The sequence below is a fragment of the Neovison vison genome, chromosome 13, assembly GCF_020171115.1.
Source record: "Neovison vison isolate M4711 chromosome 13, ASM_NN_V1, whole genome shotgun sequence".
In the NCBI taxonomy this organism is placed as follows: domain Eukaryota; kingdom Metazoa; phylum Chordata; class Mammalia; order Carnivora; family Mustelidae; genus Neogale; species Neogale vison.
The window spans coordinates 139963214-139977726 of NC_058103.1; the positions used below are offsets into that span (position 1 = coordinate 139963214).

Here is a 14513-nt window from a genome sequence, read left to right on the forward strand (position 1 = left end):
AGGTCCAAGGCAGGAGGTCCAACCTGTCTTCTGAAGCACTATCATTAAAAATTTCTCATTAAATTAATTTAACAAAGAAAGAAGTCCCGGCACGAACCATCCGCAAATGTATTTGAAAGCCAGCTGGACCAGTACATGATCTGATCATCGTAAAATTACTTGAAAAAATAATTTTGTGAAAAACGTTAATTAAGTGAAAAAACTGCTTGACTGCATCTTTTTATTTTTCCTTCTATTCCTCTATTTGAAAGAGTGTGATTGCTTGTATACGCTTCCACTTATTAAACCATTTCGCTTTGCCATCAGATCATTTCCAAACAGGAAATAAGTAAAAACAGAAAACTGATTAAAGATGTTTATACCTGAGAAATCTGCTGCTAGGAGATCTACTGCCTTTAAAACCTTCACTTGTAAAATGCCGACGTCCTTCATATCTTTCAGAGAATTCTGGAAGCACTGAGGAGGGAAGAAAAGTAGATCAGACATGAAAAGAGCTTTCTAAAATACTATTTAATGCCGTAAAGTCCTATAGGAAGCACATCAGGCTTTATCATCATCTTTCTCATGCAAAGTTTAGAAAAGCTCCAGAGTACACTGTATCAGCCAATGGGACAGTTAGGCATTCACAACAAGCAGATGTGAAAAGTGACTGATTAGAATTGAGGACAGCATCAAACAACTACAAAGCACACAGGATCTATCTTTAACACTGCCCCCTGGTGACAGCACAGCTACCCCACGGGTAAAATGTGTGTGGAGCTCTATTCATTCTCTTCTCCCCTTTCTTTCTCTTGCATGAAGCTTTTAAATCACTCAAAGAGGCAACACTATTTTGGCTTCATTGGTACCAACTTTATGGAGACCAGAGGGCTTAACTCGGACCCTTCGCAGATACTTATTACCACTGGAAAGAGTAAGGATGGAAACACAGGGCATTTCTGGTCCACGTTTTAGCTGGCTCATTAAATTAGACACTGAGCATCTAGTATCATCCTGAATCCACATTTTTTTTTTCAGTTTGCATGAGCCAATGATTGAATGTATCTACTGATAATTCTTAAGCATGCAGAACAATAGTTCGCTGTGTATATACATTGAATCCTTCAGAAATGGTGCATGAAAGAGACAAGCAGATAAACTATTTCTGCCTGCCTCCAGGACACATCTGCTGAAAAGATTCTGCTTTCAAACTTTTGGATATCTTATTTCCGCTATCATCGGATAACTAAGAACCTGTGATAAGCAGGCCTTGGGGATTTATGGGAAGACAGTAAAATCCTTGTTCTTTAGGCATTTCAGGATACAATAATAACAACTTACTAATAGTTCAGGTTTAACTAACTTCATATGCACCATTACTAGGCAGCTTTGAAAGTTGTTTCTGCTGTGTATTTTCAACCTAACAAACAAAGCAAAACAAAACAAAACGAAAATGAAAACAAAAAGAACTTATACTCATCTGAAAACATCTGAAATAAAATACTTTTATAGTTTAAATGTGGAAATGCCTTCAAGATGATCTATTCTTACAAGCTGAAAAACAAGAGGTCTAAAACTTGTGTTTTATGACGGGGCATTCTTTTCCTCTAACATGCTGGCCAGCTCTGTAGCTGAAAAAACAAAACAAAACACTTGATATTTCTATTTTGATTGGCCTCTTCAAACCTATTTTCCCTGAGTACTCCTCACATCCCAAGGCATGATTCAAAGCAGTCATTATGAACTTTTCTAAAATCACCTTAGAAGTACAGGTCACCCCTCGTGAATTTGGTAAATTTTGCAATTTGTCCATGGGAAAGTTTGAGGGAGAAGTTTTAAGGTTTATCATCAAATTTTTATTTGCTTAACTGCAGTCATCGGAGAGCATATTGATAGTGGATTTTGTAGAAACTCCTTTAGAACCTGCCAACCACGGCACACAGAGTCTGTGTTGACAATAAGACATGTGGCTAGGTTTTTGTACTCCCGCAGATAAAGAATTATTCAATTAATCAATACGTCTCACGGTGAAGGATTTGGGAGGCACTAAAGTTTATGCTGAGAATAATATTCCCATTAAATAGGGATTCATCTTTGCTTCATTTTCGGGCCGCTTTCTAAAACGTGTCTTTCATGTGTGGCGATAAAATAAATGTATTGATTTACAAAGAAGGCGGGATAAAAACAGAATGCAAATAAAGGCACCTAAAAGGCCAGAGTACAAAAAAATAAATGAAGATCGCAAAGCCATTTGATTTAAAAATGCTGAGTGGACTTTTAACCGTATTGCCACTACTTCGGCAAAAATCAGGAGCTGCCTTTATTATCCAGTCCTACAGAACGGCTCTGCGGGCCTGTCCAGAGCTTTGCTTTGCTCTACAAGACAGAGGCACATTTTCACTTGATCCTGAGAGGTTCTGGAAAGGTAGCTCTGACACTGCAAATATTACAGCTAATTAGAAAAAAAAAGAACTTTGGTGAACTTGTATTAAAATTTCTATATACATATGCAGACATGGGCATATGTATTGCCTCCTTGTGCATTTCCATTTTCTCCCAAGAGTTTCTAAAAGCTAACAATTCAGAATACCGTTCGGGGCTTTGAAAATCGCCAGCTCCAATCTACTTCCACCTTCTCGCTAATGCATTAACCTTTGGAGCTGATGTCTTGTTTTATGAGACAGGCTGTGAAACTCGGGCCAAGGATCTCTTTTCAGGCAGTTTTTTTTAACTTGCAGACTTTGTTTCAACTCAAAAGCGGAGGTGGCGGGGAGCGGCATAACAAGGCCAAACACTCACGTATCGCTGGGCAATCTGCTTTCTCTCGCCGGGGTCTGCCAAGGGGCACACGCACAGATCTGAGACTGAGACTCCGGCACAGGGAGTAAGTGTGATCAACATCAGGAGAGCCCCCAGGCAGCTCTCCAGCGGCAGCTCCAAGCAGTTAGCTTGCTTGAGAGGGAGGGCTGAGATATCCACTTTGCACCTGGAAAAGTTGGAGGAATCAGAAAGAAAAGGGATTAACTCATGGCCTTTCTGGACCTCCAAAGAACCCGAGTTATATCCCCTTATCCCCCCAAACCTCACTCTGTCTCAGCATGGGTTTCTTGCACAGTGAAGGTGATGGGGTCTTTGCCCACCGTCCAGCTCTTAATTCTCCCTCCCAGCCTAACACACTCTAAGATTAAGGAGACGAAGAGGTCAAGAGACCAAAGGCAGCACGAGGGGATGGTAAGTGCAAAGAGAAGAGTCAGATCTTTGCCCCATGAGGTCTGCAGAAAGGCGGTGAGTTCAAGAAATAGGGAGGAACAAGCTCCAAGTTCAAGCTTTATGGATGAGGGCTCTGTAGGGCTTCTCTGTATCATGTCTTTCGCCAGCAAAGAGAATAAAGGGTTACAGTTTAAAAGGGAGAGAAAAGACAAGAGAAATTCAAGCGCCAAAGGGTTCCTGGGAGAAACTATTTTCTTCCGGATTAATGCCAACTGGTGCGTTTTTATTTAAAGCAACGTGTTAAGGTGTTTTCCTAATAGGCACGGTTCCACAGGGCTTCCCCAGGTGCACTGATGTGGACAAATGGAGCGTGAAGTGCACTTGACAGATCCCATTCCAGCAACACGGCCAGGAAAAGGCTTCACCCATCTGCTGTAAACGGCATGTTTTCCGTCTCTCAACAGCCAATGTTCTGGGGATGTCGAAAACCTCAAACACATTTATATATGGAAACAAACACCAAAAAGGAGGGCTGAGGTGCTAAGCCATTTATTTGTTTCAACACTGAAAACTCTGGGTTTGCCTGGACCACACCTGCTTTGTGTACGCACAGGTGGGTGGAAAAGGTAGGGTCGAGTCGGGGGAGGGAGGTGGGCAGTGGTGGTTCCCAGCTGTAATACGTGTGTGTACATGTGCCCATGTGGAATTCCTATTTTCCCCCTATAGCTATGGAAAGAGATGAATAATCAAGACTTTAGAAAGGAAGCACCTTCTCTCCCAATGTGGGAAAAGGATGGATTCTTACCCTAAACCTTCAGCGGATTCTGTATGTTTGCAGATCATTAAAAATAGGTAATCTTACCTAACATAGAAAGCAATGGCCATTTTGAGTCACGTGATACCTAATGAGTTCCAGTTTAACACATTCAAAAACCTTGCAATCCCTTCGCAATTAAAGAAAAAAAATCTGTAATACTAAAAGTCTATACCACTTTTTACTACAGAATAAAAAAATGTATTTTAATACTGATATGTACCTATAAAATTAAATACATGTGGGTATTGATTTTATTACCAAAAGTGATTCCAGTTAGAAGAGGTAGCAATTAGAGCTTTTCCATGTAATAAATTCATCAAGAATTTCTACCAGAGACACATCCACCAAAAAAAAAAAAAAAACCTCTTTAAATAATCCTCTGTGTCTTGAATCAAAACATTTGTGTATGTGTATAGCAATAAAGACCCTTTTAAAGTTTGCTACCATGAAAATAGGGGTTACTAAATATTTTTATTTCATAAGCACGTATGTAAGTGATGAATTAATTTTGCTTATAAAGAAAGAAATGTCATGTGCTTTAAGCCATTTCTACAAAACTAAATACCCATAAATTCTTAACCAATAGAACAGTAGCACATCTGCTTTGGAACACTTTGCTAAGCATTATTTTACATTGTTACATACACTTTGATTGAACAAAGCTCTTCACAGAAAGATAAATGATGCAACTTTGTAAGAATTTTTTTTTTGGTGGTCACACTCATTAGTCCAAATTAGCAATAACCTATTTATGGCACAATCATGTCAATGTCATTAGGAGGAGGCAATTTATTTTCATCCTTCGACGACCACGTCTCTGTTGTTGTGGTGGTTTCGCTTGTTTTTTTTTGAACAGCCAGAAGTGACTTGGAGGCAAGAGACAAATAATGTTTAGGAATTAAAAAGGATGCCTACATTAAGTTTTTCTTGGATGAATCAAAATGAACCTTGCGTTAATTCTAAAAAGTCATCTAAAAAGGCTGTGAGCAGTATTAGCATTTTTAGCATAACTATGCACTCTCCCAGTGCCTGTGTGAAGGCAGAACTCATTGGAAGAGAGCAGCTTCCTATTTCCAACAAAAGTTGAATCACAGACCAGACGAAATGCAAAGTAATCACTGGGTTTGGTCTTAGAAATTACACATTTCCACAAACTTGTTCGTCATGTCTCTCCCCTGTGAAACTTCTGCATCGCTCCCATTTCTAAAGTCTATGTGGATGGACAGGAAAAGAACCCTGCCTGTTTGAGATAAAACAATCCCCACACACAACAGACTGGGGATTTCTGCACAAGCTTACTGGGTTCTACATGATCAGTTACCTGAAGAGTGGATTTAGTCAAATATTTTTACTTCCATAGTGACTTGAAAGAACAAATTAAACTGGTAGATAGACTGCCATCATGTCAATCATAATTAAACACTGATCCTTTTGCACATGGGTTATGACCCAGCCTCCTAGGGTACCTGCTCCATTATGCGAATTGGTATCTTAAGAATTAAGGACTGATTTACAGCTACCCCCTGCCTAGGGTGAACAACTAGCTGCCCTCTAAAGATGTTGTCTTTTGTTTTGTTTTGTTTTGATTAGGTTTGGTTTGGGTTTTTTGTAGGATCCATATGGAATGTAGGACTTGAATTTACAACTGTGAGATTAATGGTCACAGTCTCTACTGACTAAGCCAACCAGGTGTCCCCACTAGGGATGCCTTTCTATAAACTTTCTACAATTGAATTACCCTCTGCCTCTGTTCTACCCATCTGGCATCTGCATTTACATCCACATTCTTGAAGAAAGGAAGAAAGCTGGAAGAAAGAAGTAGTTAATTCCCTACAAGAATCTCCTCTCTGCCTCCCATGTTACTCTATTTCAACCTCCGTCCACATTGTTCCAGCTCATCCTCATGTCTCAAGGAGAACCAGAAGCTCTGGAGGTTAGCCAGAGGCTGGAAGAATTATTTATATTAACTCTAAGCGAGGAAGAGGTACTGCATTATCAGCAAGAGCAGAAGGGAAAAAAATTTAAGAGGATTTGTCTCATGCAAACTGGTGCAGTCACTGTGGAAAACAGTGTAACGTTTCCTCAAAAAGTTAAAAATTGAACTCGCTTATGATCTAGCAATTGGATCACCGAGTATTTACCCAAAGAATATAAGAACGCTAATTCCAAAGGGATACATGCACCCCTGTGTTTATAGCAGCATTGTTTACAATAGCCAAGATAGGGAAGCAGCCCAAGCATCCATCGACTGATGAACAGAAAAAGATGATGTGGTGTATACATGCAACAGAATATTACTCAGCCAGAAAGAAATGCCATCTTGTCATTTGCAATGACAAGGATGTGGCTACACAGTATAAGGCTAAGTGACAGAAGTCAGTCAGTGAAAGACAAATATTGTATGATTTCACTCATATGTGGAATTTAAGAAACAAAACAACCAACCAAAGGAAAAAAAAGAGAGATAAATCAAGAAACAGATCTTAACTGTAGAGAACACACTGCTGGTTACCAGAGAGGAAGTGAATGGGGGGAGGGGAGAAACAGGAGATGGGGATGAGGGAAGGCACTTGTGATGAACACAGGATGATCTATGAAAGGGTTGAATGACCATATTGTACACCTAACACGACTATAACACTGTATATCAACTCACTGGAATTAAAATAAAAACTTAAGAAAATAAAAGAAATTAAAAATACAAAAGATGGGTCTTTCCGAATTTCTGATGTTAGCACCATAATACCCACTGAACCTCCTGAAGAAAGGTAAGTATTGTGTGAACAAAACATCTTCTATTTATTTTTTTTGAGGTTCAAGTAAAGATAAGTACTCTAAAGTCTAAAATCTTTAAGACAAAAGAGATAATCTGAAATTCATCCATCGAAGACATTTTTAGACAGAAATTTGGAAAGGAGAATTTAGGTTGTTTCTACCATTTTCTAAAGGGTGTCAGATTCCACCCTGAAAAAATACCAAATGAGTTAGTTGGTCTCCTAATTCTCTCTTGGTGCTACTGAGCCGCTACAGAATCTGTTGCATCCTCTAAATTTCATCCCAAACTTTACACAAATGGCAACCTTTTAGAAGCATTTATGAAAGCTGAGCTTACTAGTGTATATGCGAATTTTCATTGAAAAATAAACTGAGTTTTCGGGTATATGGTCTAAATGGCTCTCATAATTAATTTTTCAATTATCACACCAATTAATAAATAAATAATAGGCACTTAAACTATCTTTTCTATGAAGGGCCATAAAGCAAATACTTAAAGTTGATGGGCCATGTGGTTTCTATTGAAACTACTCAAGTCCCCTTGTAGCATGAAATAGGACATGTAAACAAATGAACAAGGCTGCTATCCCATAAAACTTTATTCAAAAATAGGCAGCCAGCTGGGCTTGGCCCATGGGCCCTAGTTGTCTAACCCCTGATCTGTAGACATCTTCATAATTTGGTCATCACAAATTACATCCATGCTAGTATCTTAAAAATTTAAAAGGTTGGTTGCTGACAATACAAACACATTGACACAGGCATCAGGGAAACTGACCTAAAACATAATTTTGAAAGCCTAACTTTTTAAATTCTTTTTATTTATTTAAGAAATCCCTACACCCCACATGGGATGTGAACTCATGACAAAAGATCGAGAGCCACATGCTCTTCCAACTGAGCCAGCCAGGAGCCCCTAAAGCATAACTTTTAACTCACCATAATCCTAGAAACTCTGGCCAACAAAGCCAATGATGGACTGAATAAAAACCGATAAAGCAATAAAACTTATAAACCTGCTCTTCTTTCTTTGGGGAACCATGTGGAAAACACACATTGTTCACACACATGTGATTAATGAGCCTTACCAAATTCGGTCTGTTCCTGTGGCTTCATGTGTGACTTCACACACAACAGAAGTGGCTATGTTTGGACAGTCATTCAGAAGGTGCTACATTCTGGCTCTTAGATCACCAGGAAATTCTCTTTCCAAAATTTGATCTTAATATATTCGGTCTACAAGAGCCCCACTACTGTAACATCCTTTATATTATGGAAACAAAATAGCAGCCCCGCAGCCCCCCCCCCCGTATTGGGGTCTAGAGAGGAGCCAGCATTGTTTCTTTGCAGGAGATGGAATTGGATGGCTTTGTGACCTCACTCCTGCTGGGCTCTTGGGTCTCATCCCACAACACTGCCCGCCCTTCTCATTCCTTGCCAGCTTCTCAGAACGCCTTCTTGCTCCTGTCTTGAACTTTGCCCGTGTTGTTCCATCTTTCCGAAATTTCTTCCTCCAATGTCCTCGCAGGCTAACCCATCCTCTCTACAGGCTTCAGGTTAGACCTCTGCGCTTCCAGGAAGCTGCTCTCTCCCTCCTTCGCCCCCAAGCTACTGCCTGCCTCCACGTAGCAGCCCCAAACTTCTTAGTGTCTGAGGACAGCGTCCATCCACTACCATTTTCCACTGAATTCCAGCTACCATTACAAGCTATCCTGTACAGGGCGTGTTCTCTATTTCTTGAACAGAGTGAACAAACAAATGAGTCAAGGGCAGTGACATAATGAAGTTCAAAGTCAAGAACTCCAAATGACAGAGGGAAGTGTTTTTGGTTAACCAACTAAATACTGTGTACTCTCTAATTCTTTCCCTACATAGGAAAGGCATGGAAATTCATATATATATATATATATATATATATATATATATAGGGGCCTTCCAGATTGAAAAGTCCACAGTTCTCTTTACCTGAAGAAGACAAGGACTTACTATTTTTTCCCCTAGCCTACAGGCAGTGAATGTGCGGATTCAGCATTGTTTCTGACCTCCTGTTCTTGTCTTTCTCCATTAATCCCGCTGCATTTTAATGTTTTAATTCAACACATAATTTTGCCGTATCCGTCACCCAAACCTGCTCAAGTTTCCCTTGCCATGATAGCTTTTAACCTCTTATTCATTACCATAATTCCCTGTTTTATATTACAGACTGGCCAGCTTTTAACTTAAACGCAAGGGGCAGAAAAGAGTACTGTAGTTTGAAAAGCTGTAAATCTCAGAGGCGATGGAAGGGGGTGAACATGAAGAAAACGGCGAACGTGTCAAGCCAGGTTGTAAAAACAGATCGACAGCATGTGGTGCAATTTGTCCAGAGAAATCTCCCAGCCCCACTTCTCCACCACATCAGAGTCGCTAAGAAACTTGGAGGACGTCAGAGCCATTTTCCAAGGCACCATGTGGGACTGAAGGTTGAGTCTGAGGCAGTCCAGTTAAAACGGACTCGAACTTTCTCGTTCTGAAAAGTCTTGACTTTTCAGAACTAAAGCCTAGAATATTCTATAACAAGTTAATCTCTAAAATCACCTTGAGATGCAAAATAGGCTTTAAGAAAACAATATAATTGTTTTGAAGTGGCCCAGGTTTACAATGGGATAATCTGTATTTAGACTCTTGCTCTTTTGTTTAAAAGTTTTACTCTCTGAACCACAGATGGACTTTAATTTTTTAATGTTTTAATTAAAACATTTTAAATTAAATATTTTAAAAAGTTGTGGGTTTTGTTTTGTTTTTTTTTTAGTAATTTTTCTGTTTTGATTTGGTTTTGCTCATGAATAAATATTAGAGTTCGTAGGCACTATGGTCCCAGGGGACATTGGATCTGGGGACCCACGTTGACGCCCTAGGGAATACCTTGTGGGCTCAGTGGAAAACTGAAGGGGAACCATGACAAGGTTTTAGAAAGCTCCACGTGATTCAGGAAAGCCTGGAGAAGGCTGGCCATTAGGGAGGCCCATGTCTGAACCATCACCAAGCGAGCCCCCCACTAGTGTTGATCCTGCTGCTCAATCCTTCAGTCAACAAATGTCCTTTGCAACATGTCCTTGAAGATACTCACCGCCAACTTCTGCAAAAAAATTTTTTAAATGTCTATACTGTTTTGGAAAAAAAATAGATACTATATATATATATATATATATACACACACACACACTGAATTTTACTAGCCATATTTCTTTTTCTTGAATTGCATAATTTTAGTTGTTGCAGTTGTTGCTTAGTTGTCATACAGAAAAATCTCAAAATTAATAGTAATAATAATATCTAACATTTAAGTGCTGAAAAGAGACCAAGGTACTGCAGAGACACTGTTGCTGACCGGATCCCACTACCTGGAAAGAAAGCCCAACCTCACAAGCAAATTCACAGCCTGGGGTCACATAGCTAACAAACTCTGAATCTGCAACTCCAAGCTGGTGCTCCTTTTGCTCACATCAAGCTGCCTGCAAAGGGAAGCTTCACTGATGAGAATTTCCTCAGAGAGGCCATGGAGGGCTTTAAATGACTAGCTTCAAGGTGTTCTTCAAAAACAAAATATGAAACGTATCTTAAGAGACAGTTATGACTCCTTCACACTGTCAAAGAGTTTCCTTGTGCAAGAAGGCATTTCCTAACCACGGGGAGAGAAAATAACCAAGCCTTAAAATTAAAACAACAAAGACAATGAAATGAGAAGAAAACAAGTGAGAAGTTAAGCGTGGGAAGGAACCGTAGGTAACAGGTCTGTGATAGCTTATGGTGATGCTACACCATCTTCACGATTCTGTATGTTAAGGTAGGTCTCATCCCACTGAAGGTAATGCTGGGTTTAGCCAGCTCCCCAGAGATGCTTTTTTTATCTTTTGTACCTCAGGAGAGGAAAAAGGAAGGGGATACCAAAAAGATCCTTTAAAATCCATGAAGAGGAAGGACATTATGACCCCTAAGACAGGTACATGTCTAAGTTACAAACAGGAAATAACTAAAATAAATGAACAACTCCCATGACAACACAGGGGACAAAAGGGGCATCTTAAATTATTTTCTGTGGCTGTGAAAAAACTGAATGCTCATCTGGAAAAGCATTTCCTATGAAGGAAACGGGACAGCACAGTGATGTGTGAAACGAGAAGGGCACATTCTCTGCACCTCCTAAAATAACACATTGGCCATTCATCACTGGAAGCCCAAGTCCCCACCCCTCAGATAACGCTTTGGGACACAGAGTTCTCTGCATTCGCGCCTTTACGCAACTCATCCTTGGCTACGTGGGCTGGCGTAAGGTTTCTGATCTCCCTGAAATGGGTGTTGGCAGGACGCTGGTATGTCACAGCGGTGACAGGTGTCAGAGGTCTCGGGAAATGTCTGAAGTATCTCAGTTACCCTGTGTAGGCACAGGAAGGAGAGATGAGACCTAAAGTCATCTGCCAGGCATATCTGCAAGGGGCCCAGGGGACAACCTCCTGCGGGAGCTGGAGGGTGTCACATGGCCCCGTCTGCTATCCCAAAGCACCAACCTGGCCCAAAAGGGCTGTTGATGATGAAGCAATGATGGCAGCTGCAGGATAAGCACAGCGCTGGGGACGAGAGGGCTATGCAAAGCGATACATCCAGGGCTATGCCCCATGGAGGCTGAAGAGCCAAGGTCTTGACTGGTAACGTGCTGTTCCCAAGGGGGTGTATGGATATGTGTGACGGAATGCGGATGTGTCGTGTGTATGTTTTCCACACACCAACTGGGGAAAGGAACAGGTATCAGCTGGGTAAGAGCCAGATTTACTAAACATCCTGCAACATGCCAGACAGTCCCATGGAACATGTGCCTCCATTGAGAAACATGGCAGGAATGTTCCATGGGTACCAAACTCTCCACCCAGCTATCTCAGGAGAGCTGCTGGCAAGGGATGATGGGTGAAGACGGCAAGAAGAGCTGACAGTCTGTGTGCCAGATGCTGTGCTCAGAAAAAGCAGTGCACGAGGGACTGGTGGGTTAGCTGGGTCTCGCCCCCATTTCTACCAGTAAGTTCCCTGCTGATGGAAAAACATTCACTGCTCAGGCCTCTGCATTCCCTCATCAGTGAATGGATGGGGTTCTATTGGAGGAGTCATTTTCCATCTTTAGCTTTAAGCAATAAGACTGTCCTCAATTAGAACCCCAATTTAGAAGAGAGGTAAAAGTTGAGATTCTCTGGCCTCAGGATAGAGGTTTTAGCAGGACCCCCCCCCCATTCTATAAGGAGTGAGCCCCAGGCATCTCTCTGAACGCAGGGTTCCAGAAACCTTGGTTTGGAAAAGATGACAAACATCTGTTGAGAGCCCTTTGAATGCTTGTATCCTAGATTTAAGATTTGGGTACAAATCGTATGTACACGGGATGAAAAAAGGCAGTGACGTGATGGAAAGAAATTGGTCTTGGAAAACACAGAATCCTAGTCTTGGCACTCACTGCTCTGAAGTCCATGCATGGCCAAGCCATTTGTAAGCCTCTTGCACTCTAACTCCCTCTTCCACAGAACAGGAATAATGCTGCTAATCTGCAGGGCTCCTTGAAAGATCAGAGAAGATCTTTCCACCTGCATTTCCATGGTACTTCCCAAGGGCCAGCCATGGTGTGGGCGCAATCTCACTGAACCGTACTGCTATGAAAAGGATGCTGTAACATTCAAGATACCGCTCGTTACGCATAGGTGAGCCCCTCAGGTAAGCGGGGAAGGTGCAGAGGAAAGAAAGAAAGTAGATCTCGCCTCAACAGATTTCATTATGGTTTGCCCCAAAACTCACCAAGGACACTGAAAATTTCCCCCATCATTTTGAGACAACTAGCTTCACTTCTTGTTAAATTATATGGTATTTTACGAAGTAGCAAAATCAAAATTGTAGGGTACACTGGAAATTTACACAGCTGATTACTGAACAACGCAGGAGTCACAGGTGCCGATGCCCAGGACACAGTCCCAAACCTACCAGTAACTTTTCACTCCCCCCAAAGTCAACTGCTCAACAGCCCCCTGTTGATCAAAAGCCTTATTGATAATATAAACAATTAACACATATTTTGTAGGTTATCTGCATTCTCACACTAAAGTTAGCGAGGGAAAAGAAAATGTTACTTTGTAAAAAATCATAAGGAAGAGAAAATATATTTACAGTATTTACTGGGGAAAAAGAAAATTGTGTGCAAGTGGACCCAGGCATAAACAATTCCCAAAGAGCCTGAGAAGGGACAATAACTTTTTTTTAGAGAATTCCTGACACATACTATTTTCTTCTGTTTTAATTGATATGAAATGACACTGACCAGTTAAAACAAAACAAGATTTTCCCCCAGGTTAGGGTCCAGCTTCCTTATGGCTGCTGGGGGTGGGGATGTGAGGTTTTACTCCAAGGCCAAACAGATCACAACATTCTCTCTGAGCAGCCCCACGCGGACACAAGCCCCACACACGTCTCCCCCGAGTTAGAAAGCAGAGCCGACTCACGTGCCCAGACGCTCCTCATGCTTTCTGCTGTCTTTTCCCCACACTTCAATGTCCAAAATGCCCATCCTGTCAGAGAAGTAGTGAAAGTCAAACTGTTCCCGCCACTGCGGATTTGCACTTCTACACAGTGTCTAGAAAACATGCAGTTATGATATTTATTTTCTTAAAATGCCATTCATCACGACAGAAGCGACATACATTCATTTCATGTCTACCCGGCAGGAGATGGGGTCGGTGTGCCCCTCCCTCAAAGAGTTAAACTTTCCGTTTTGGAACGAAACGTTGAGGTTTCGGGAATTGGCAAACCAACGCTCCCCGTTTAGTTCACTTCAAGTATTTATCAAGCCCGTTAGCAAGAGTGACCCCACCAGAATTACCCCACAAGGAACCGTAAATTACAGAGATATTATAGACATATTAAACATATCTCAATAGACAGTTACAGTAGTTCTCTTACAAAACGTGCTCCTCATTGGTTAATCGAATGCAAGTAAGTAACAGTTTTATTAGCACATCCATTCAGTGCTGGTGTTAAGAAGTCCATAATTTAGGGACGCCTGGGTGGCTCAGTTGGTTAAGCAGCTGCCTTCGGCTCAGGTCATGATCTCAGCGTCCTGGGATCGAGTCCCACATCGGGCTCCTTGCTCGGCAGGGAGCCTGCTTCTCCCTCTGCCTCTGCCTGCCTCTCTGTCTGCCTGTGCTCGCTCTCTCTCCCTCTCTCTCTGACAAATAAATAAATAAAATCTTTAAAAAAATATATTTAAAAAAAAAAGAAGAAGTCCATAATTTAGGAGGCTGAGGTGTTCATTGCATTGGTCTGATGCATAGCGTGAGAAACCTGTCCCTGGGCCATTGCTGCCTGGTTTTAAATCTGAGTTTACTGAGTCCAGACACTTGAGCGAGAGAAAGACAAAGAAGCCCCAGGATGGCCACATGGAAAAAGTTAACAGCCTGGGCTGAAAACTCCACAAGGGTTTCTGTGTTCTCCCCGTGACTGTGAACTGCTTATGGGTTTGATACCTTAGCAGCATTTTTTTTTTAATTTTGTTATTATTATTATTTTGCTTTTGTTTCACTGACCCAGAGACTGAATTTGTTAATAAAACGGAGCAAGAATGCTGGGCACGGACTATCAGAAGAACTGAGTCAACTCTTAATCCAAGCACCGAATTGTTTCTGCAAGGGAAAACGGGGACAACTCAGACGTCGGCTGTAGCCAACAT

At 41.3% G+C, this 14513-nt stretch overlaps 1 protein-coding gene across 2 annotated transcripts in view; it reads right to left on the reverse strand.

Annotated features, from left to right (window-relative positions):
• The window catches only part of MCTP2 (multiple C2 and transmembrane domain containing 2), a 187500-nt gene that overhangs the window by 116700 nt on the left and 56287 nt on the right, over window positions 1–14513 (reverse strand). The window contains exons 9-11 of one of the 2 annotated variants that reach the window (XM_044232181.1): window positions 13291–13421; window positions 2779–2965; window positions 363–456 (exon numbers count right to left, since the gene is read on the reverse strand). In XM_044232181.1, coding sequence (XP_044088116.1) covers window positions 363–456; window positions 2779–2965; window positions 13291–13421 — 412 coding nt within the window. The remainder of the gene's footprint in view (window positions 1–362; window positions 457–2778; window positions 2966–13290; window positions 13422–14513) is intronic. The other variant, XM_044232182.1, reaches the window with a different exon arrangement.